This window comes from Hemiscyllium ocellatum, chromosome 30 (assembly GCF_020745735.1).
Source record: "Hemiscyllium ocellatum isolate sHemOce1 chromosome 30, sHemOce1.pat.X.cur, whole genome shotgun sequence".
NCBI lineage: Eukaryota > Metazoa > Chordata > Chondrichthyes > Orectolobiformes > Hemiscylliidae > Hemiscyllium > Hemiscyllium ocellatum.
Window position 1 is genome coordinate 41,611,061 of NC_083430.1, and position 26,070 is coordinate 41,637,130.

The window sequence follows — 26,070 nt, forward strand, 5'->3', positions numbered from 1 at the left end:
CTTACGTGCACACATTCCTGCTGTATGATTAATGTTGTTTTTAACTAAAGACTGGGTAACCTGGAATCTGATTGAATTGAATGGCAGGAAAGACTCTAGAGTGAGGGGCAAATAACATTGTCAATCTTATTTAAGTTGTTTTTGTGAAAAGTAAAGGTAGGCTAGATTTTGTGTTCCCTTTTCACATAAACAGAACAAAAATTCAGTGTGCTTGTTTGGCTGTAATAACAAACATCTAATTTCTCACCCCAAATACACAAGTTTACTGTAGCCCATTGGGAGTAAATGAAACGTTTTCATAGTACAAGCTGGCATTATGGGTATGAAAGCATAGTGGCTATGTTACTAGACTAGCTGTCCTGATGCCTAATGAGCTAAAGATAAGAATTTAAATCTCACCACATGCAGTCGGAGAATTTATCTGCATTTTAGTTGAATAAAACTTAAAACTGGGAATGATACCCCCATGAAACAACAGGATTGCCTTAAACATCCATCTAGTATACAAGATCCTTTAAAGGAAAGGAATATACTGGACTTAGCACAGCAATCAGGCTGACATTTGGCTGCCCTCAATAGTCTAGAAAGCACCTCAGTTGTATAAAAATTGGCAATAAAAGTTGGCCTTGCATACAGCACCCATTTCAAGTGAAATGATTATTCACAATTTGCAAATTTTCACTTTCTGTTCCATTAGCTTTTCTCAAAGGGCTGGAACATGCAGCCATTTCCCCAACTACATAGCCAAAATGGGTATTTTTGTACTTGCGTGCTGTACTAAACCATTGCAAGCATCTCAATTTTATTATAATTTCCAGTTATTATAAACTAGTTTCTATAGGGCAAGTTGTTAAGCACAGCAAAATAACAGATTTTACAGTTTATATTGTACATGTCAAGTGTTTTTTTTGAAAGAAAAGTGCTATCAAAAAAGGAAAAAAACATTATTCAATGAAGCATATCACTATTTTTGGCTTCCTCTTCCACTACCACACCCTAGACTATGAATAACTCCCAGCTTCTACAGCATGCTTGCAGTCAACAGAAAGTTCTTCCTTACATAAATTGGTTTCAAATGTATAAATCATATTACGAATAGAAATTCATATTTACTCCACTCAGCATTGGATGCATCTAGTAGTCAGTGATAAGTAAAAAAAGATTAAAAATTCAATTTTAACAGAATTAAAAGCAGTACAGTTGAGAGAATTTAATCATGCGGTGGCAAACTCTGCTTAATACTTTGAATCTAAGCGCTTTAAATAAAAATGGATAAAATCAGTTTGCTTTGATTCAATGCAAATAACTCACTTTCATTTGGCTACATGAATATATTTGTTCAACACAGTATAAAAGGACAATTCTCAGTCCTCCTTTAAAAGGAAACAGCCATAACTTTAAGCTCAAGATTAGTAAATTATTTCTGAAAAACATTAAATTTACATGTCAACACTGACTAGTCTTACTTTTTGACTTTGCTTACCTAGAACCCCACTTGGCTCCATTGGATATTCCAGTAGAGATGCAGCTGGTGCCAGAGCATATGGGTATTCATAAGGTGTTGTATAGATTATACCAGCTTCTGGAGAAGATGGCACTAAGGCAGTTGGATGAGGGGTTCCATTAGGCATAACTGCAGTTGTCTGAATTGGCCTAATTATATTCATTATGGCAGGACCAGCTGGCGTAGAGGCACGCAAGGCAGCTGGTGGAAGCATGGGTGCAGCCGGTCCAGTTATCAGCCGTGGACCCTGTGACGTTGCTGCAAGAGAAAAGGCAAGGGTAGCTGCAGTAAGCAACAGGGATTGAGAGGATGGGGAAAAAAGGATGGTAAACAGGAAACAGGAGGGAAAGAATTTAAGAAAAAAGTATGATAGGGAAGGAAAACAGGAAATTAGTCCATGCAATGATCATGTCCCACCACAAGCAGCCCTATTGCAAGCTGATTTCTCCATTACCATTATTCACCAGGCAAATTTTTAAAGAAACAGACAGCACAAACTAAACAGTGATACAGACAGCAAATTTCACCACACAAATAGACATAAATCTGTGGTTTAAATAAGCCATATGATAAGCACCATTAACACCAGTCATTTGAGATCAGGGAATGGAGTGTCATATTGTGAACCTAATCCTCTGGTCTTTAAGTTCATTTTATAAAATCTCTTTTTAAACACTTCCATTTCAGAATGATATAGGTATGATGAAAGCAATGTGTACATTTTCAGATTTTTCAATCAAAAGCACGTGTATCATTATTCAACAAATCAAATTCTAATTCCTAAAGTGGATATCTTTTGCTGAATCAATCCGTTGAGCTTCAAATGTTATATTACCCACAGATCTCAGATGAGCTGTTAGTGAATAAACAGATGCATGCCCCAATTATTCTCATGTACAGTGGCACTAGAATTTTTACATTCTATAGTATAGAACTTTTACTTTTTCAGCTGCATTCAAGTGAGCAGGGGCACAATTTATACAAAAGTTTACCAAACGCAGTTACTTTTATGTACATGCAAGGTGATGCCAGTTGTCTATTGAATTTATTTTGAGAAATATCTATCATGAAACCAACTTGGAAATAAAAAAATCAAGAAATGCTGAAAATTCTCAGCAGGTAAGGCAGCAACTGTGTAGAGAAATACAAGTTATGTTTTAGGTCAAAGACCTTTCATCAGAACCAGTTGACAAGGTTGGTAACCTGAAACGATGATAGCTTTTCACTACACAAACGCTGCCTGATCCGATAAGTAATTCCAACATTTTCTACACATTTTAAAAATCAGATTTCGAGCACACGCAGTATTTAGCTCCAGTCTTGTAAATCAGTGAGTTTGCATGATAAACACTGATGCCATATATCACCAAAATAGGCCAGAGGCAGTTAGAAAGAAATGACTGTTGACCAATTCCCACCACCTAAATTGCAAGCTAAAAATCAACTGCAACCATCCCTCAAAAAAAAGCAATCATAATATAGCAGACTCTTCTAGAATCTAAATGCTTGTTTGGTCCCATAAAACTGGCATCATCTCATTCATGTATTCAGTATGCAAAGCCACATACTTTTGCACAATCATGCAAGTGAATATTTTGAAAGAAAACCCATGAAATTGCAGATCAGAAGACTGATTTAATGCAAGGTAATGTTTTAGAAGTGGATTAAAAAAAAGAATTGAGACAATACTCCACTCACAAAAGAAAATTTTAATCTATCCCTTCACAGTTCAAAAGATTAAACTGAAAACAAAACTGATCACAAAATAAGTATTTAGCATGCTGACAAAAATAGTTACAATTAAGTTTAATGAACATTTAATAGATAAACTGACCATTCAAATTCAGAACTTGTCAATAGAACGAATCATTTACTTTCCATTTCTTCTGGCTCTTAACTTGGACAATTGGATAATTTTAAGCGAGGTTTCTTGCCACCCCACAAATCAAATATTACATACTTAAAAGTCACTCTCACATACCAGCAACCCTAAACTGCAAACTTCCAAAAGGCATTAAATAAGCTTTATTCCATTTCATTAGAAAACTGTCAGCAGCTTTAAAGGTACCCAATTTTTAAAAATAGATGAACCATTTAAATTTCTCAGTCGGCCACCAACTCTATCCCCACCATCACCCTTTCTTTACTTCTCCCAAACGCGTCGTTTATGACAAAATATGAAGAATATTGAAGATTACAATTCAGGAGATTGTGTCACAAATTATTTAAAGGATTTGGAACTAGGGGGCATAGTCTGACATTTAGGGCCAGACTGTTCAGGAAAGATGTTAGGAAGCACTTCAACAGTGGTAAAATGTTTGGCGTTCTCTTCCACAATGGCTGTGGATGGTGAATCAGTTGTTAATTTAAATCTGACAGATAAATGTTTGTTAAACTAAGGCATTAAAGAATATGGGCCAAAGGCAGGTACACTGAGTTAGGCCACAGATCAGCCATAACCTCATTGATTGGTAGAACAGGCTTGAGGGGCTGAATGGCCTACACCTGTTCTTACATAGAAGAGTCAACCACTATCACTAGCTACTTCAGTGCGCGTAGAGAAGATAATAACCCTAGTATCTTGCTATGTTCAAATACGTTCTACTTTATCCTTCCCTCAGCTCCAGGAAATCTCATTCATTCACCTGCTCTCTAGACTTGACTGTTCCTTGGCACACCCAGTTTTGTCATTCAGAAATTAAAACAAAACTTTGCTGCTCATGCGCTAACAAAGTGTTCCACTCAACCTTTTCTGTTAACTGGCCTACATTGAGATGTTTCTTAAACAGAAGCCAATTGTAAACATTTCGCTCTGGCTTTCAAATCCCTCCCTGGTCTTATTCCTGCAAATCTTTGTAACCTCTTTCAGCTTTAGTCCTCAATTCCTGCTGTGTTCCAATTCTGGTCCCTGGAACTTTTCATTTAAATTATCCATTGGCAGGTTTTCAGAGGTGCAGGCCCCAAACCTTGGATTTCCGTACCTAAGCTGTCACACTTCTTTATTTTTCTCTTTTTAGACACATCAGAAAACTTTTGCTTCAAATTTTCCTTAAATGTTTCAGCCTTCCTGTTCATGAAATGACATTATTAACGATGCTACATAAATGCAAAATTTTCACACTGACAGATGAAATCATAGTGTCCAAAGTGATGCAGAGGGTTACAAATTTAAGTCAGAAGTTACACAACATCAGCTTAAAGTCCAACAGGTTTATTTGAAATCACAAGCTTGTGACTTCAAATAAACCTGTTGGACTACAAACCTTGTGCCATGTGGCTTCCTATTTTGTCCGCCCCAGTCCAACACCGGCACTTCCGCCTTATCCTAAACTTAGTATAATGCCATGAAATAAATGAAAATAATTTGCAAACTAAAATGCAAGTCCCTTACGTGCTTTGATATTGGCATCTCTGTATGTTCCATTAAGAATAGCTAGCTCCATCAGTTGCATCTTCTTCAAATTGTCTTCTCCCTCTGCCTGTAATAAGGACAACTATTAATTATAACAGAAAGGAACCAGTGAGATTTCAAATTGAGCATCATATATGGATTGCCGTGTTCGTGAATTGAGAACCACACTATTAGAAACTTTGCTCAATATTAAGAACACAAACCTTAAATTGCATTCAAGTTGGTCGCATATAGAAAAAAAGTTAGTGAACAGAATTGATTCCAAAGAGAATTCACAGAGACAATTTTTTTTAAACAAAGAGGTTAGAAAAATCCAGATGGGTTAAGAGGAAGGAAAGGGAAAGCCTTATGCAAACAGTGGAAAACAGCATATTCCTTCTTGATATTAAGAATTTAAAGAAAAAAAATGAATCAACTACAAATGTAAAGCAATGCAGACCTAGGATGCTATTTTTGAAGAAACACACTAAACACTCAATCATTCATTCACTGTGTGAATGATATGGGAAACTAAGTAGGCCATGTATCATGATCACAGGTCAGACCCTGAAGTACTTGAGACTCTAGCTGTAATTTGAAATATACATTTTTAAAAATGTATATTAAGTAGCTGCCTGAAAAAGAACAGCCCCCCCCACAGAATATTGTAGCTAAAAACAGCAAGGGAACTTCAAACCACCCTCCTTTTGGGGACAGGAGGCAGCAAGTCAAAACAGATAGGACTGTTATTTCATGACCAGAGATAATGGCAAACCACCTTCTGATTATGTCCTAAACTGCAGCACGTGATTTTCCCCTTAAAAATATGCAATAACAGAGTTAAAAAGCTATTTTCAACTTTATTGGAGTGTTAGTGGGACTGAATATGCCTGTCAGCCAGCACAAGGGTTAGCATGCTGCAAAGATCACAAATCTAAGAGCTATCCTGACGTCAACTGTATTGTATGTAAAAAGGACTCAAAGTAGCTAGCTCACTTCTAGCACTGCAAGCCAGATAAATGGAAACAGGACAAAGGACTCTTGCTCACCATGAATAGTGGAATTCAGCCATAGTCAAAAAGAATTAAACCAATAGAATTTCAACAAACCTGCAAAACTAAGAACAACGAAACTGCCTGTTCGACTATCAATGACACTGCTGCAGTGGAGGTCAATCTCAACCGTCTGTTCTTTATGAACAATTCAGGAGACAAACATTTTTGGACTCTGCTCATTGCTAATCTCTATATTGTGTTACTAAATAGTGTTTAGTAATCAATAAATTCATTGCTAACTTAAGAAAGCCTGGTTAAATTGGTTCCTGTTAAAAACACAAGTTCATTTGGGTCAGGGAGAAAAGGTAACCATAATGGAAGGGTTGAATTTTTAAACTGAACTTTGATGCAACCAAGGTGAGTAAAGGATGCAAGTGGTTCATCCTCTGCTCATCTGCTAGCTTAATGAATGAGTTATCCGGAACCATAAATTGAAACCCTTGACCATATTCTGGGTGTAATAGGGACAGGATTTACATGGGCAAAATCCAGGAAAGCAAATCATAAATATATTAATGTTTTTACATGAGCTTGTCCATCATGTGCAGGATACTAAGAATTTAAAAATGGAAAAAGTCTCTTTGTAATAATTTACAAAATTTTCACAAACTTCTGGTTCCTGGATTTTTTTTCTTTGCCCACTGTACCCACCACTTCACCTTTTTCAGAGGCAGCAAGAATGAAATGCTAAGAGTACTCAGTACTTTGCCTGAGGAAAGCAAAGTTTTTTTAGAGCAATGCCATATATTTAATAAGATCCTCAAACTTCTATAAATCAGAGTAATCAAACAAATCTAAAATCACCTAGGCGGAAGTGAGGACTGCAGATGCTGGAGGTTAGAGTTGAGTGTGGGATGCTGGAAAAGCATAGGTCAGGCAGCATCTGAGGAGAACTGTTGTTTCAGGCAAAAACCCTTCTCCTGCTCCTCTAATGCTGCCTGACCTGCTATGCCTTTCCAGCAACACACACAAAACTAAAATCACATTCCACTGGAGAAGGAAGGAAATGCCAGTTTATCAAAATTGGTGGAGCACAGTAGCAGTTATGTTTTCAAGGAACTGAGCCTAAATAGGTGAAATTTGAAGAAATACAAGCTCTGGACTTAAAAACATGAAGTTATTCACATTCCTGCTGCTTTAACTTAAAGAAAAAGATTTACCTAGCAATGGCTGCAAAGAAATGTAAAGGACTATACTTCAGTGCTTTCCTAAACTTTTTCCTGTATAGCATGCTCCCAAAAAGAAAGCAAAATGCCTAAGTATAGTTAAGACTTACCTTATTTCCTGATGACAGCTGCAAAAAAGAGGAAGTGGATAGTTTTTGATGGGGGTGTAGGCAGGGTTGGGGAATTAACAGTGCTGCAAATGCAGTTTATTAGCAGTTACATTTGTAGATTTTAAGCCACACCAGGAATGTCACAGTTCATAAATGCTGATTGAACTATAACATGTAAATGCAACTTGTAGCAAATATTCCTCTCCATTCTGATGCTTTCAGAATTCCATTAGCTTGAGAATGTGAAAACTAGATTTACCCATACACTCCAGATAGACAATCTTATGCTGGATGTTCTGATCCAGCATGTGGTAGCATTCAGAGATGAATTAGTGCTGATTCTGCCTGGAGACATGGCTAGCTAATCTTCAAAAGAAAGCCTCTGGTTCAGATGCTGTTCACAGGCAAGTGGCACAGCCTACACTGCTTAATAAGTTGAGGTTATAAAGTTAAATAAACACCAAGAAAATAGATGCCAATATACATTTTGCAAACTGGGGATAGCAGGTCTGTAAAACGGAAGTAATAGACCTTCTACAGTGAGTACTTCTTTGTATCAATCCTTCTAACCTCCAAAACAAAAGAAAAAGCAATTAGCAAACAATTGAACTAACCTAATTGCCAGTTCATGTCACAATCATATTTTGGAAGGTGGTGCTTGGACTTGGTTTCCTCAGGAATCTAGTGGAATTATAAATGCTTATACAAGTCCATTGTGTTCTGCAAGAATAACTCATCTTGTCCCACATTAATCTGCTCTGGAACCTTGGTTTCCTATAATAATGCAATTTCCTTACAAGTGAATTTGTCTCCATTACAGTGTGTATTCCAGATCCCAATCACTTAAAAATTTCCTATTTGGAATTTAAAAAAATGTCTTCCAACTCAATTCTTTATTCATTCATTTGTGGGAGGTGGGTGTCGCTGACTGGTCAGCATTTATTGCTTGTGCCTAGTTGTCCTTGAGGTGGTGGTGGCAAGCTGCTGGTGGTCATGGGTTCGAAAGGTGCTGAGGATCTTAAGTGAATTTCTGCACTGCATCTTGTAGATTGTACATACTGCTGAGTGTCAGTGGAGGGGGGAGTGGATGTTTGTGGATATGGTGCCAATGAAGTGGACTGCTTTGTCCTGGAATGTTGACACTACCATCACACTCCTGATGGCTGGCTTGTAGATGGTGGACAGGCTTTGGGAAGTCCGGTCGTGATTTATTCACTGCAGTAAACCTAATCTCTGACCTGCTACAGCAGCTGGTGTTTGTGCGCCAAGTCCAGTTGAGTTTCAGTTCAATCATAGTCACCAGGATGTTGACAGTGGGGATTTAGTGATGACTACACCCACTGTATGTGAAGGTGTGGTGGTTAGATTGCCTCTTATTGATGGTTATAGCCTGGTATTCTAAACAAATGTTACTTGCCACTTGTCAGCCAAAGCCACTAAAAACAATTTCTCCCATCTCCTCTGTCCAGATCCTTAAATGATTTTGAACACCCACTACAAAATCTCATGTCTCTTCCCAAACAAGAACAATCCCAGCTCCTCTAATCTATCCACATAACTGATGGCGTGCAAACTTGAAATCATACTCCTGATTTTTTTTGCATTCTCTCTGATGCCCTTATTCTTCTTAAGTGCAGTGCCCAGAGGTAGAAGCAACAAGTTTACCATAATTTCTTCACCTTTTGACACTATGCCACTATTTTTAAAGCCCAGGATCCTGTATGTACTAATACTTAGACGCAACCAATTTCACAATTCGTACACAAAGCCAGCGAACCCTCGTGGTGTCTTCCCTCCCCCCTTTTGTTTCATGTTCAGCCTTATTTTTCCAATTTGTTCTACATTATGTAATCCATAACCTGCAAAATGCATCCTGGACTCCAAAAGGACTGTACATTCACCTGCATATAAAAGATCCTAGCTTTATAATATTTTACATACTGCAACCAACATGTGCCATGTGCATTTTGTCATGCATATGCAACAGTTAACACTATCCATTCCTCCAATACGATGTAGATTAAGACAACAGATGGGTAAAATATAGCAGCTGTTCCAACCAAAAACATCTGGTACATGCTTCTGTAAAAACAACACCAAGCCTGCCTCCTTGTTGAACACACTCAAATGTGGTAATGATGCCAGCTATATCATCCAAATAATATAGAACAGCTTTATTTGCTGGTTCAACCAAGGAGGGCAAAATTAAGTTCAGAGCTTGTGGGAAAAGTAATGTGATCATTGAGTTACCCAGGACACTAAATCAAGTTGACCCCACAATTATAACACAAGATTAGACACAGCATTAGCAATGTAAAGGTTTCTGAATGGACCAGTTGTTAAGTTACACAAGGCTAGATAGGTTAGAAAGCTCCATGTCTGTTCACTGGTGTCAGGGAAGGTGACAATAGAGATGTGCAATTCATAAAATTATAGAAACAACATAGCACAGGAGGAGACTATTCCAATCATATTAGGTCTCTGCCATATAGGTTTCCAGTCAATGCGATTCACATCAAGAACACAAACATTTTCCAGTTACCAGATACCTATAGCAGGTTTTAAAGATGGATTTACCAAAAATAACTATTGAATAACGATACAATTAGTTATCAGTAGGTGGCATAGATATATCCAGTCCTTTGTGGTGCAGTAATACCCCTATCTCTAGATCAGGAGGCTGGGCATATAATAAGAAAATATTGAGACAGATGCATATTCCTAAATATCCAAAAAACATATGCAAACACTGTTCAGGACAAAACCAGAAGATTTCTTGCAAAAATTGGTTCTCTAAATAAGGAAATACTTGGGTCAATGCATTGCTTTTAAAAATCTTCAATGCCCAAAATGAACTTTGATCTCTTACACAGAAACCACTCAGTGCACACCCACAGCACAAATTCCCTTTTTTACATTTTTAGCTATGAGAGAGATAAAGCACATTGATGATATTGAAAAAGTTAGAGGGTCAGGAAATAGGATGAGAGAGGAGATAGGAAAGAGCGGGGAAAGCAGCCTCATTAAATTCTCACCTCACACATACAGTTATAATACTGAATACTTCATTTTCCTTTTTCAAGTTCCCTTTCACCTTGGGAGACCGAGGTATAAGCAATTACTGCTGCCTGTTTAATTTTGACTAAATGCAAAAACCTGTGACCAGGCTGCAACCTTTGTGGTGCAATGTGTGCTCACTGAAGCATCAAGGGGTTACATGTTTACTACAGATTCAAACAACTTTCATTTATACAATTTAACATACCAAAAAATTCCCAAACTCTATTGTTCTGACAGTTCCATTGTGCCTGCACTGGTTTTATTACCTACTGCCAATCTCCTGCCTTTTTCTAATATTGCTGCATATTTTTATCCAAAAAGTATGATTCTAGAGAAGCAGGCTGACAAAATTTGTCATCAAGTCTGAAGAAAACACTAGTTTGCAATGAAATTTTTAAAAAAGGACATCTAGTTGAAATCTATTATCTTGGACACACTTCAAATGAGTCTTAAAAATATTAACACCCAAATCATTGTAATGCTAAGGGCACAAAAATATTATTGGGAGCATCTCTAATTAGATATTAGATGACAGGATTTTCATATATTTGGAAAGGCAAGGATGATTAGGGACAGTCAGCATGGCTCTGTGCATGAGAACTCATGTCTCACAAACTTGATTGAGTTTTTTGAAGTAACAAAGAGGATTGATGATGGCAGATGGACTTCAGTAAGGCGTTGGTCAAGGATCTCCATGGGAGACTGGTTAATAAGGTTAGATCTCATGGAATACAGGGAGAACTAGCACGAATGTAGAAAACAGGGTGGTGGTGGTGGAGGGTTGCTTTTCAGACTGGAGGCTTGTGACCAGTGGAGTGCCACAATGATCAGTGCTGGCTCTGCTGCTTTTCATCATTTCATATAAATGATTTGGATGTGAACTTAGTATAACTCTTAAGTTTGCAGATGACAGCAAAATTTGAGATATAGTGGACAGCAAAAGGTGGCTACCTCAGATTACAACAGGACCTTGATTGGATGGGCCAATGGGCCAAGTAACAGTAGGTGGAGTTTAATTTAGATAAACACGAGGTGCTGCATATTGGAAAAGCAAATCAGAGTAGGGCTTATACATTTATTGGTAAAGCCCTGGGGAGTGTTGCTGAACAAAGACTTTGGAGGACAGGTTCACAGCTCCTTGAATGTCGCCTTGAAAATCTTCACCTTCAACAAAACCTACAAACAAACCAACAGTTCACCCATGGGATCTCAGATATCAGGGTTCTTAGTACAGGCAGTAATTCAAAGACAAACAAACAGCTCTGCCAACCATCCAACCAAACTTTGGGTCCACTATGTGGATGACACCTTTGGCATCACTAAACAAAACAAATTAGAGGAAACATTCAAGACCATCAATAATACCCTTGCTAGCATAAAATTCACTAAAAAAAGGAGGAAAACAACAAACTGCCATTCCTAGATGTTGCAGTTAAAGCAAACAGCCAATGAGGAACTTCGAACCAGTGTCTGCAGGAAACACATACAGATCAAATATTGAACTACAGAAGCAATCATCCTAACATCCACAAACGAAGCTGCATTAGAACATTATTTCAACGAGCCACCACACACTGCAGAGGAATTACGAATAGCAGAGGAAAATCAGCTATACAGTACATTAAAAAAGAATGGGTACCCAAATGAACAGTCCACCAATTTCTCAGGAACAAACCTAAAACAAGTATACAAAACAAGTTCAGAAACCCTAGCCACTATCCTCTACATCAGAGGCATCTCAAATGACTGCCAGACTACTCAGACCCCTTGGCATCATGATAGCCCACAAACCCACCAACACAGTAAAAGAGCAGCTAATGGACTTGTAAGACCAGATACAGACAAGTAAAACTAATGCCATTTACAAAATACTGTGCACGAACTGTAACAAACACTACATTGGAAAATCAAGCAGAAAACTAGCCACCAGGATACATGAACATTAACTAGCCACAAAAAAAAATGACCCACTCTCACTAGATTCCTGATGAAGGGCTCTGGCCTGAAACGTCGAATTTCCTATTCCTTGGATGCTGCCTAACCTGCTGTGCTTTAACCAGTAACACATTTTCAGCTCTGATCTCCAGCATCTGCAGACCTCACTTTTCACTCTCACTAGTACTCTCACATACAGATAAAGTTCACCACTTCGACTGGGACAACAAATCCATCAGAGGTCAAGCCAAACAAAAACACACGAGAATTCTTAGAAGCATGGCATTGCAACCGAAACTTTATCAACAGACAGACTTGGATCCCATTTACCACCCCTTAAGAACAGAAAATGGTATCTCCATAGGAAATGGCATCACTACCCCAAGGAAACACAAACATATAACCTTCCAGGTGAGCGAGCAAGCAAGCCTACATCCAGAACTTCAACCTTAGCCACAAATCTTCTTAAAAACTTGCTAGTTCCTTGAAAGTAGAGTCACAGGTAGATAGGCTAGTGAAGGCGTTGGTATGCTTTCGTTTATTGGTCAGAGCATTGAGTAGAGGGTTGGGAGGTCATGTTACAGGAGTACGGAGCGTTGGTTAGGCCAATTTTGGAATATTGCATGCAATTCTGGTCTCCTTCCTATCGGAAGGATGTTGTGAAACTTGAAAGGGTTCAGAGAAGATTTACAAGGATGTTGCCAGGATTGGAGGATTTGAGCTATAGGGAGAGGGTGAACAGGCTGGGGCTGTTTTCCCTGGAGCGGAGGTTGAGGGCTGACCTTCGAGGTTTACAAAATCATGAGCAGCACGGATAGGATAAATAGACAAAGTCTTTTCCCTGGGTTGGGGAGTCCAGAACTAGAGGGCATAGGTTTAGGGTGACGGGGGGGGAAAAAAAAAAGATATGGGACAACCTAAGGGGAAAATTCTTCATGCAGAGGGAGATACACGTATGGAATGCGCTCCCGGCAGTGGAGGAGGTTGGTACAATTGCAGCATTTAAAAGGCATCTGGATAGGTACATGAATAGGAAGGGTTTAAGGGATATGGGCTAAGTGCTGGCAAATGGGACTAGATTAGGTTAGGATACATGGTCGGCATGGATGAGTTGGTCTGCAGGGTCTGTTTCCATGCTGTACCTCTGACTCTACACTGATCAGCAGATTAACTAACATTTCCCCTCCCTTTACAAGATTGAGAAGATTACTCATTGTACAAGAACACAAAAACTCAACTAGTCTCAGTTAACAGGAAAGGATCAATTTTTATGGCTTAAAAAGTGTACAGAATAATACTTGCCCTACTTTCTTCATGGGTGTGTGCATCGCTTAGTGTTTTTGTAATCGTTTAAAAGCTGGCTTGAAGGAAACCTTAGATACAGCTAATTAACTTTTGAGAAAAGGTCCCCAGTGATAGTTAATTATGGAACTTAACATTGCAACCAGAAGTAAAGACATGTCCAACGTGAATCTTTAGAATTTAGGTTTTTAAGAATCCAAATTATTGTCCAACGAAAAATATTGACATTAACCCATATCTAATTCTTGGTTGAAATTCAAGCCAGGTTTTCTATAAAGTTAGAAATTAAATTATAAATATTGGGCGTCTTCAAAAAGTTTAATCGATGTCAGGATCACATTCTCAGAACTCCGCATCAAACGGCATTCAGCATCACCACACAGGCAGCAGCAATTCAAGGTTGTAGCTCACCTTTATCTACAAGGGTAAAAAAATGGTCAATTACAGATTCCCTAAACAAAAATGATTAATTCGTAAAAGCTGCAAGTTTAATTCTTGGTATATACCTTTAGCTATCCCAGCCAGTACAACAGCTGGGGCACAACTGGTTTGTTGTTTTAGATCAGTGTTTTCCAAAGTAGAGGTCAGGACCCCAATGGATTGCAAGCCAAGGTCACAAGCTTTAAAGCAGTAACGCCACGTGGCTATCTGAAAGTAACAACAGTTCTCCTGAGTAACAGGTCACGATAATTTTCGAGTCTTGAAAGAGTTTAATAGGAGAAAAATGTATGGGAATCACTGCTTTACAGCTTGAGGCATGAAGAATAACCAACCAGTCGTGTTTTCATGCTTGATTGTGATTGTGAGCAGAGCATCAAATCAAGCTCAGTTCTGACATCTCAATGATTGCCATCGCGTACATGAATGGTCATTAACTCCATTCAAATAACAAACTGCAAAAAGATGGGGTACACTTGAGAGGGCAGAATAGCATGAGGAACAGTTAAAAATAATCTTCAAAATTTACAGGAAGAGAGGAAGAAGCAAGAGAAGAATTACAAGGACCCAGACAGGACGTCAAAATTTAGATGTTTGAAAAGATGTTGCCAGATGAACTATACTGCCAAGGTCTGCATTTATTGACCATCCCAATGGTTATGGATAACATGGCACGCCACCTTCTTAAACATTACTGTTGACAGGGTAGTTCCAAGATTATCCAGCAATAGTTAATACAGAGCCAGGCAAGTGGAGAACATTCCATCTCATTCCTGACTTGTGGTTTGCTGACCATAGACAGGCTTTAGGGAATTAGGTGGTGGATTACACAATTCAGGATTCCTCGCCTCTGACCTGATCTTGCAGCCGTTATCTTTATACGGTGAGACCATTTCAGTTTCTGGTCAATGGTAACCCACAGGATGTTGATAGTGGTGGATTCAAGTGATGTTAAGGCCATTGTGTATGAGAAGGGCAATATTTATTTGCCTCTTATTGGCGATAGCCATTGCCTGCTTTGTGTGGCACAAATGTTACTTGCCACTTTTCAGCCCAAAACTGAATATTGTCCAGTTGTTGTTGCAGTTGAACACTTTTTCCTGGCTACTTCAATGAGAAAGTATCTCAAAAGAACTCCAACTGCAATTGTGTAGCAAGACATTTTCCATTCCACAATCATCTTGATAAACTCAGTATTACCATGATACAAATTGATTTACAAATGATGGGTAATTTTAAGGTGTAGGTTTAAATCCAATAGTGGAATTGGACTAGAATTCATTTGGTTTATTTTTCAAATTAGGAGAGAGAAATGAGTAACATGTGGAACTTATACAGACTCCTTGTACTTGCAGTTTCAGCAATTTTAAATGATTGCAATTATTTGCACACAATGAAAGCCCCAGCAATGAACACTCAGCATGTCAAGTGCCTATCAAGGACAGCTAACAACTGTCCAAAAAAAAGTTATTTGCAGATTTTTCAGGACAGTGTACTGAGTGTGAAGTTAGTCTTTCCCAAGGTTTAGAAATGTCTTGAATGCCTAGGTGTGGTAATGTAACAAATGACAAGGAAAGCAAATTTTGTAGTCAATATATCAAATAATTCCAAAAAAAATCATTGACAAAACTATATTGTAACGGATAGTAAATTGGAATGCAAGTTAAAACAGAAGGATGTCATCTAATAGCCACCTGCTCAAATTTTTAGATGCACAGTACACTGCAGAACATGGAAGTTCTCATCACCAACATCACTGCATCCAAAGCAACCCTAAAATTCTGAAAATATTTTGTTCAGCCTCTATAGTTTGTAGCCTGTTATTTTTATTTCTCAGAACAATTTTCAAGACTTATTATGTCAAGTTAAATTGAACAAGGTGTATATTTTTAAACTAATACAGTCAGGGACTAGTAATTATGGGGTAGGAGTTTGAAATTCTATAGCCATTTTGTCTGTATTAAGTCAACAAATATAATGGCATAACTCCAATCACCACACAAGGCTGCAAGTGTCAATCTCTCACTTATTTTAAAAACAATTTGTCGTCAACATAATGGACTAAAACCACAAGTTCAAAATGTCAACAGGCCAAGTGGAAAACCAGCTAGACAGCATTTAGACATTAATCAGCTGCTGTTTCCTACATTTTACAATTATTTCATTGGTTGTAACATGCATGGAGGTGAACAGCCCTACAGAAATACAAGTTTTAACATCCAGAAAATAAAAGGAACGGGAAAAGCTTTGCACATCCACAATGCTTGAGCTTTGACTGGCTAAATGTCATCTTTAATGACTGAAGTCCTGCAGATGTGCAAAACATTATGCAATATTGTGATGCACAGGTTAAGAATAATCAGAAGTCAAAAGAATTCTTTAAGAGAATTGCCCCTTTGGTTTCCAACTTGTGTTACATTTAATGAGAGTTCAGTTGCATTTCAAATAAATATCACTGGATTAACAAGCAAACACTGAATATTATTAAAACAATTTTTAGAAGCAAGTATTTTTCATATGTTTTTAAATGATCCATGCTCATAAATAAGATCACCATCACAGCTTTCACTCATTTATCACTCTTTGCTAAAGACTGCCCTATTTTGATCTATTGTATCAAATTTTGCCCCAGTAGAATTTGCCACTCACTCATCCAAAACCCAATTATAATTTAATATACAATTCAGCCAAAATGGTTCGTAAATGAAAATACTTGAGTAGGTAAAATTTACACATCATCATGTTACATCACAACTTCGTGAACAACCTACATGCCAAACATGAAGCTGGTTTGACACTACTTTCCATATTGATAAAGCATAACAGTGGTCTTTTACAACAAATTTGTTAGAATGAAATACAGCAACCCACCATAAATAGCACGACTTAACTGGAGATAAAAGCACTGAAACAGAAAATAATCTTTATTAACTGAAGGGATGGCTACTAGCTAATGGAGCTGGTCTACTATAATGCCGTGGCAGCTGGGTAAAATGCAGGGAGAGGCCAATACAAATAGCTGGAAATACACGAATCAAATCTGATATTATTTAACTGACTAAAAATCTGATGAAGCAAATCTGTTCCCATCTTATAAATTGTGAAGAAGTAAAATTCAAAGTATGAAAAAAAGAATGCCTGCAGCACAACATTAAGAGTCACTCCAGGCAACTAGAGTATCAGGTCAGAATTAGCAAGTTAAACATGCAAAATCATTCAACACATTTCAAATGCATTTTTAAAAAATATTTTATAGTTCTCCCATGTTCAAAAGCTGGAAAGACAAAATGAAGGCTAAAGTTTATTTCTAACAGAAGTGCGATGAAATGGTCAAGGTAATACTGAAAGGGGTAACAGAACAGACAAGGGTAAAAACTCCAAGTGTGTATAAAGTTGAAAGATATTCATGTTTTGGGTATAATTTTCATCGGAACAAAATTAAAGCTTTAGCTTTCAAAATTCAACTCAGATCTGCATCTTAGAAAGGGTATAAAGTAACTGAGAAAAATGACCTTTTCCTAAGTAAAAAGGCGCATTATTACAAGTAGTGCTGCATATACTGGAAATTTTAGATATTAGAAAATGTTGGAAATACCTGGCATCAAGAGAACATGTTTAACAATTATTCAACTAGAAACAGTCGAGATGCAATACTTTTAAGTCAGTACATGAAGGGAAAGGAGAGAGGAAATGTTAAAGAATGGAAGGCAGGAGCAAAAAAGGTATAAAAAGGCAAGGTGATTAATAAAACGTTAAGAGGATGTAAATAGGATCAGCAAAATAATGACACGATCTGAAAAAAATGGGACCAACAGTATTAAACTCCAAACTCAACTTCTCGATCTCAAACATTGCAATGAGTAGGCTCGGGGAAGACAAACGTGAAGTACAGAAGGACTTTAGTAAATGAAGCTAAAATAAAAAAAAAGTCTGCTTTAAATGCTTTTAGAAAAGTGGCCTTTCAGAATTTATAAGTTGTGCTACTAGTCCTCCTTATTCATGTGATGAAACGTGAAATATTGTCCCTTAATATCAGATCATAGAGTCTCAACTCCTATTACACAGGATGATTTATTTATAATAGATCCAACAATGTTTGTGCAATTCTCTAGTTTTAAATTGAGTCTTAACTTGCATTCTGCATTTCATTTAGATCTAGCTTTTTTTAAAAATCACAACAAAAGCTAATTACATGCAGCATGATTGTAGCAGCCAATCAGAAAACAGTCACTGCTTAATGATCATCCTTTTGGTGTGCTGCTTCAAAATGTCCCCCAAATTATTCAGCACTAACTACTCATTAGCATTAAACACACCAACCTACTCAAGGCAATGGTCAAATTCTTACAGCATCCACCAGTTCGAGTTCTTCTCATGCAAGTATACTTTTTTTAAAAAAAATGTAAAATAGTGTCAACTACTCCCTCCACCAGCAGCCTCATGGCATTGGCATTCTAGCTCCAACTGGCTTCAGTTGAGAGGTTGGTTTGGAAAGACTCAAATTTAGTTACTTGCAGCTAAGGAACAGAATTTTAACAAAATAGCCCTTTTAAGACAGGGATGCACATGAATAACTTTGGACAATCAGTACCAGCCTGGGACTTTTAAAAAAAAATCATGTCCAATATCAATGCTTCTTTGTTCCTTTGGCATGGGAAACAATGATTTCAAAAATGCTCATTCATCACACCTGCAGCTACATTTTAGCATTCACTTCATAAAGTCAGCTTAAACTAAACACCCCATATAAATTCATTACATCAGTTGGCTACATGCCATTGTGATATGGTGCAAAGGAGCCTAAAGACATCAGTACATCAAACATTGCATAAACCAAAAATTTCTTGTTTCTTCCATTAGCATTTATGTAGAGTCTATGATAGGCATTGTCTCTAATCTCACTTTATTGCATACAAATTCTGATAAACAAGACTGAGTCACCAGATGCATCGCTTGATATTTTGCCTTTCAAATTGGTTCACTATTGGTATCAACCATAGCTGGTGCATTACTCAATGGAGAGAGAACACAAAATGTATCAAATTGACATCAGCTTTACTACAAATTGAAAATCTAATTACCAGCCAAAACCTTTAAGTCTTTTTATTCATTTCTCAAACTCCAGTTGTTCAAATATACAGTTCTTTATATGTTCATGGAATGTAAGCAATGCTCAGGTATGCTAGTATTTACTGCCCATCCCCAATTAGAGTACAGTCAATGATTTTGCTAAGAATCTGGGGTCACATGTAGACCATACAAAGTAAAGATGGCAGATTTCCTTCCCAAAAAGGAAATTAGGGAATCAGATCGCTTTTTACAACAATCAATACTGGCTGCATAGTCCCCATCAGGTTTCTTTATTAAAGTGGAATGTAAATTTCACCACCTGCCAAAGTGGGATTTAAAGATGGCTCCAAAAGATTAGGGCAATATCACGAAGTTATACTTCTCTTGAATTAATCCACTAAAACATTCAGTCACAAAGATGTTTGGGGCATTGATCGTATCAAATTTTTGTAGGCATTTCTGATCTCTAGCTCATTTACAAGTGAGCACAGATAGTGAGATAGGAGCATGTCAGCCATAAAGAAAAGTCTTAATCAAATTTCTTGGAATTCTTGAGGCACAGCAGTAATGTCCTGCCTCTGGGCCAAAGGTCTGGGTCCAAGTATGCTCTATAGTTGTCATGGACAGATTAAAACTTATTGATGAAGATGGTCATTTTCTCCTGCAGACTGTTCAGAATTCAAATTCAAGCAAAACAATTTTATACTTCGCTCAACAACAGTGGAGATTGGTTTTTATGGCAATCAAGTATTTATAGAACTGCTGTCGGAGCACAAAATGAAATCCGAACTACAAAAAGTTCAATGTACTTCAGAAATTTCAAGATTCTATTTTGTTTTATGTTTGCATTCAATTGAATGAACTAAAGCTCATAGAAATGAGTTTCGGAACTTAGTGCTTTGTCCATCAGCAGTTTCCACTAATTTAGTATTTGTTATATTTCAAATTATGTATTAAAGGAATTGTCCTCACTTAAATGTTTGACCTCATGGGATAATTCTCTCCTTGTAAATGAAAGTTGAATGAATCATCACTAGTCACCATTGTTTCAATCCAAGTGTACAGCATACTGGCCATATATGCTGTTGAATGTACAATCCAGAAAGTAAAATTTCAATACATGCTAGTCACTATTTGCATTAACCACAAATATGCTGTGCTATTTACAGGACATGAGGACTCCATTTAATATTGATTTCAACTGCCATTACAGTCCATTCTTCAGTCTGCAACCTGGAGTATCCTTTTCACAAAGTTAACCTAAAGCAACTACATACAAGTCCATAGTGTTAGGTAAGGGGTAAATGTAGGGGTATGGGTGGGTTGCGCTTCGGCGGGTCAGTGTGGACTTGTTGGGCTGAAGGGCCTGTTTCCACACTAAGTAATCTACAGAATCTACAGAAAGTCACTTAAATTGTAAATAATCAGATGCCAAAAGAAATCTTGATCAAAAGTCAGGACGATTTTCTAATGTTTAGCTCAGAAATAACAAGTGAAAACTTCAACAGACTATTTCATACTGGTGTATACAGATAGCTTCATTCATCCGGAGGCTCAATGACATTACCTAGTATGGTGACGAAACATCTGAAACAACCTTCCAGCTCAGTGAGCAAACCTACATCCTGAACCTTAACCTGGAGCTTTAAATCTTCTCAAAACTCAATGTTAATACAAACCTACCTATCTTGAGGGAAAAATGCAAGGTAGATTAGCTTAAATTTCTTTTGATTGATTAACTCCCATTAGCAAATCTCGATTTCCCAAATCAGTGCATCCATAAAGGAGCTTTTCAATTAACCAGTATCAATAATTTGCAAACATTAATCCAAACTTTCACTAATCATATGGATTTCAAAAAGGCACAGTTGAATGTCTGTTGTTGTAACCAGGGGCAAATTAAATTAAGTTATGACAATTTGATATGAAAAGTCAATGGATAAACCAGGAATCTGCAGCAACAGTTTTCCTAGCTGAATGTATTGAGAGATGGTTAGGATTTAAACCAAACCTATCTGCCACTTATAATTCAAGTTGAGTATTCAAGAGAGTTGAAGAGAAAATAGTTAATGCTATAAAGAGATCACTTAAGTTTTATTTTTCAAACCTTTAATGATTTGCTGAGCATAAGATAAATGCAGTCATGCTTGCAGTCTCTTCAGACTCCACCTCCAAGACTTACCAGATTAAGCTGCTACAGTCCTTCCTAATGGCATAAATATTCACTTCTCCCATGATGTTACTTTCCAAAAGAGTAAGGGAAAACCAAATTTACATTTCAAGCTGAGCAAAAGGCCAATTACTTCACAAAATAACATTTCAGAAACTAATAAGCACTTAACAGTTTTAAACGAGATTTACAGAAAACACTTTCAACTTTTAGTGTGAAGCTTGCATTATTCTTGCATCATACATTTGGTGCAACCATGCAACACTTGCAGGATCAAAATTCAGGGACCTTCTACTGGCCAATTTTCACACAAGGGTTACCTTCATTTCTGTAAATATTGAAGGTTTCTTTTTCTTTAAGCTCTACTTGCACTGATAAACAGAGTGCATGCATTTAAATATGGTTATTTGGATCCAGAAATCTGGTAAAAGTATTTTGCATCTTATTGCAATACTAATGACCAAAGTCCTACCTCAAAGCTAGAATAGACATTGAAGAATTAACTATTTGCCCTTTAAATAATGAGCTTGTACATGAGAACAGACCAAGTATTTAGAAATAATTGACAATTTCCATAATACTTCACTACTCTAGATTCTGTTTGGTCAGTGTTTTGGATTAACTGAGCAGAGGGGTATGGAATAGAAAGCATGCAATCTGTGCACAAGTTCTATAGTTGTATGTAGCAAAAGCCCACAAATGCCTGGAATGGGTTTAAAACCTCTTCACTAGTTGCAATCATACCTAGCACAAAATGAAAATGGCTGTGGTGGTTGGAAGTCAATTATTTCAATCCCCAGCCACAAACATGAGTTTTTCCAGGGTAGGGCCATAGACCCAACCCATCTTCAGCTATTCGATGACCTTTCATCCACTAGATGAGAAGTGAAGATATTTACTGGTGATTCCACCATGTTCAGTACCGTGTGTGACACAGGTACTAAAGAGGTCCGTGTCCAAATGCAGCAAATCGAGACAACAACCAGACTTCAGCTGACAACAATGAATGTTGCTTGCAAGTAATCTCCATCAAGTGAGACCATAACTGCTTCCCCTTGGCATTCAATGGCATGACAACAGTAGAGTGTTGTTGGAGGAGAAAAAACACATTAGGCAAAAGGTTGCCTAAAGTCACTGTGGCTAACGGGTAGTTAGGTAAGTGAATACCAGACCAGATCAGGCACTAAGATTTGGGCAACAAACACTATAAATGCCATGAAGGTGGTGAGCCACTGTCTTGAACTGCTGCGATCCTGGAAGGGAGAACTAGCAACAGTGGAGGTATTTTTACAGGCTGCTTGCATGATCATTCAACTTTTAACACTTGTTTAGCAATTATATTGTAGTAGTTTGAGTTCTCTCAAACACTGAAGACACCTTCTACCATTTCATTTAAAACATCTGTAAAAGATTGTACCTTTAAAGGGAAACATATTTAATTCCTAACATTGGAAGCAGCATTAAACAGGATGCTAATCATTAGCTTAAAAACTCCTATAGTAACTTACAGCAGGAACCAGTAGCTTCTTAACCTCTTCAACAGCTCTTCTTAACTTCAATTCTGCTCGGTCTTGTGTGTCTTCAACTGTTATTAACACATGGAGCTCTTCATTGAGATGTTCCCAGTTTGGTTTGCCTCGGTTCTGTTCTTCCTGTGAAGACAGGAAAGCCTACATAGAATTATATAGAATCAACACCAGGGGAATGCCATTTGGCCCAGTTGGCCTATGATAGTGTTCATGCTCTGCACAGATTCTTGCTCTCAATGACCTTTCACACCTGCCCATATCTCTTCTACCTTGCATATACTTCAAGATAAAAGCAATTATGACAAGGGAAGCTGATATGGTTCTTACTTACACACATGCATATACAGGCAAAGTTAAAATGTAAAGCCACAGTGGAAATGCATCGATGGCAATAACTAGAGTAGTTCTTTTCATTAAAAAAGCAAAATCTTACAGTGCTAAAATCAAGTCAAAAGTAATGCTCACTCGCTTAGAAGGTGTTTACCCACTTCATTAGGATATATTGCTCTGGAACCAATAGCTGAATAAACAACAAAAGCAAAAAGACAGCTGAAGCAAAAACGGATGGGATGAGAACATTCAACCATCACCTTTCACAGTAGTAAGGGAAAAAAATTCCTATGATCCTATTCCACTAGCTACCTGATAAAGGTGCAGCACTCCAAAAGCTTGTACTTCCAAACAAACCTGTTGGACTATAAGCTGGTGCTGTGATTTTTTTAAAAATTAAAACATTGAAGTGTTAATGAAGTAAATGATTCCTACTCGACTATCCGGAACATAAACCTCAACGTCAACGAACTGAAGAACACCTGGAAATTTAGACAGTAACCAGGTACTTGGGAACTCCTGGGTTTGATCAATAAGGCAAATGACTGAAATCTTGCAACAACTTTATATTGTTAGCATGTACACAAATCACTTTGTAACCAGCTCATGGATTAATGTTGTGAAATAACAGTTTGAAGTAACACAAACTGGGTGGCATTTTACAGGAAATGGGCAGACATTCACGTTGGTACATTGACAAAGCATATTACTTTTTTGCTCCAAACTTCTCTAAAATAGAGAAATTTAAAAACAAACCAGCTTCAAAAGGCTATCTTCCATGGCAAAGAAATATTCTTGTTTAGCTGAGGAATATGTTGCAACCCAATACTTGAACTTGGAAGGCCTTGCATCTGACAATGCTTGTTTGTTCCAAGGTGTTACATGCTTGCTGTAAATAGTTCACTTGATGTGCATGTGAAGTGACATACAACCTACAACTGAAAGCTGGGATAAGGATGGATGACAACTTGCCAGCTAGCACAGACAGTGGGCTGAATGATCTTCTTTCCATTACAAACGGCTATAATCCCAAGTAAAAATGGGACAACGGTGTTAATTTAAGGGTGCAGTGTTCTCTAGTTACTCCCCTTTCTCCATTCCTAAAAGATTCCTTTATGCAAACAACCTGCAAGTGCAGAGTTTTCAGTAACAAACTACACCAACTTCCTAAATTAGGTATATTAAAGCATAGCAAAAACGCAAAGTAGGAAAGAAAACTCGAGTTGGTGCTACTTCTCCAAAGTCTTTGCACAATCCTTCAAAAATCAGTCAGAAGGTGATCCAGTGGTGATTTTCTCTCCCAAACTAAGATGCCCAAAGGTACTAACAAGCTCTCCTGGGTAGGATATCATTCAAATATCTAGCACTAGACTCCTAAGCAATTCTTTATTCTGGAATTCTTCACAAAAGGTTTTTAAATTGTGAGGGTAGGGTGTAATTTATTGCCCATCCCTAACTGCCAAGACAGCAATTAAGAGTCAGAGAAGGACAGCACTTTTTTAAAAAAAATACTTTATGATGCTTACCCTGCGTAGTGCTGACCCACAGGTGTTAGAATCATAGAATTCCTACACAGTGTGGGAACAGGCCTGTCAGCCCAAAAAATCCATATTGACCCAGTGACCATAATTCTTGGTTTTCAAATAGCGATGGAAAAGGATAGACCAAATCTAAAAGTTGAAGTTCAAGCTGGAGAAAGGCCAATTTTGACTGTATTAGGCAAGAACTTTCAAAGGCTGATTGGGGGGCAAATGTTCGCAGGTGACAGGATGGCTAGAAAATGGGAAGCTTCGGAAATGAGATAACAAGAATCCAGAGAAAGTATATTCCTGTCAGGATGAAAAGGGAAGGCTGGTAGGTATAGGGAATGCTGGATGACTAAAGAAATTGAGGATTTGGTTAAGAAAAAGAAGGAAACATATGTCAGGTATAGACAGGATAAATTGAGTGAATCCTAAGAAGAGTATAAAGGCAGTAGGAGTATACTTGAGAGAAATCAGGAGGGCAAAAAAAGGGAAATGAGAAAGCCTTGGCAAATAGAATTAAGGAGAATCCAAAAGGGTTTTTACAAGTACATTAAGGACAAAAAGGATAATTGCGGAGAGAATAGGGCCCCACAAAGATCAGCCTTTGTGTGGAGCCGCAGAAAACGGGGGAGACACTAAATGAGTATTTTGCATCAGTATTTGCTGTGGAAAAGGACATGAAAGATATAGAATGTAGGGAAATGGATGGTAACATCTTGAAAAATGTCCATAATACCTAGGTGGCAATGCTGGATATCCTGAAATGCACAGAATAGTTGATAAATCCCTAATACCTGATCAGGTGTACCCTAGAACTCTGTGGGAAGCTAGAGAAGTGATTGCTGGGCCTCTTAAAGAGGTATTTGTATCAATAGTCACAGCTAAGGTGCTGGAAGACTGGAGGTTGGCTAATGTGGTGCCACTGTTTAAGAAAGGTAGTAAGGACAAGCCAGGGAACTACAGACCAGTGAGCCTGACCTTGGTGGAGGGAATCCTGAGGGACAGAATGTACATGTATTTGGAAATACAAAGACTGATTAGGGATAGGCAGCATGGGTTTGTGCATGTGAAATCATGACTCTTAAACTTGATTGAGTTTTTGGAAGAAGTAACAAAGAAGTAACTGATGAGGGCAGAGCGGTAGATGTGATCGATATGGACTTCAGTAAGGCATTCGACATGTTTCCCCATGGGAAACTGGTTAGTAAGTTTGGAACTCATGGAATACAGGGGGAAACTAACCATTTGGATACAGAATTGGCTCAAAGGTAGAAGACAGAGAGTGGTGGTGGAGGGTTGTTTTTCAGACTGGAGGCCTGTGACCAGTGGAGTGCCACAAGGATCGGTGCTGGGTCCACTACTTTTCATCATTTATATAAACGATTTGGATGCAAACATAAGAGGTATAATTAGTAAGTTTGCTGATGACACCAAAATTGAAGGTGTAGTAGGCAGCGAAGAAGGTTATCTCAGATTACAAAGGG

The 26,070-nt window shown here is 37.8% G+C and overlaps 1 protein-coding gene across 9 annotated transcripts in view; it reads right to left on the reverse strand.

Annotated features, from left to right (window-relative positions):
* The window catches only part of qkia (QKI, KH domain containing, RNA binding a), a 106,097-nt gene that overhangs the window by 9,052 nt on the left and 70,975 nt on the right, over positions 1–26,070 (reverse strand). For 5 of the 9 annotated variants that reach the window (XR_009646326.1, XM_060847591.1, XM_060847587.1 and 2 more), the window contains exons 4-6: positions 22,710–22,871; positions 4,896–4,983; positions 1,484–1,786 (exon numbers count right to left, since the gene is read on the reverse strand). Coding sequence is in view for 8 of the 9 variants with exons in the window: in XM_060847591.1 (XP_060703574.1) it covers positions 1,484–1,786; positions 4,896–4,983; positions 22,710–22,871 (553 nt within the window). In the remaining variant the exon portion in view is untranslated. The remainder of the gene's footprint in view (positions 1–1,483; positions 1,787–4,895; positions 4,984–22,709; positions 22,872–26,070) is intronic. The other 4 variants (XM_060847588.1, XM_060847594.1, XM_060847589.1 and 1 more) reach the window with 3 other exon arrangements.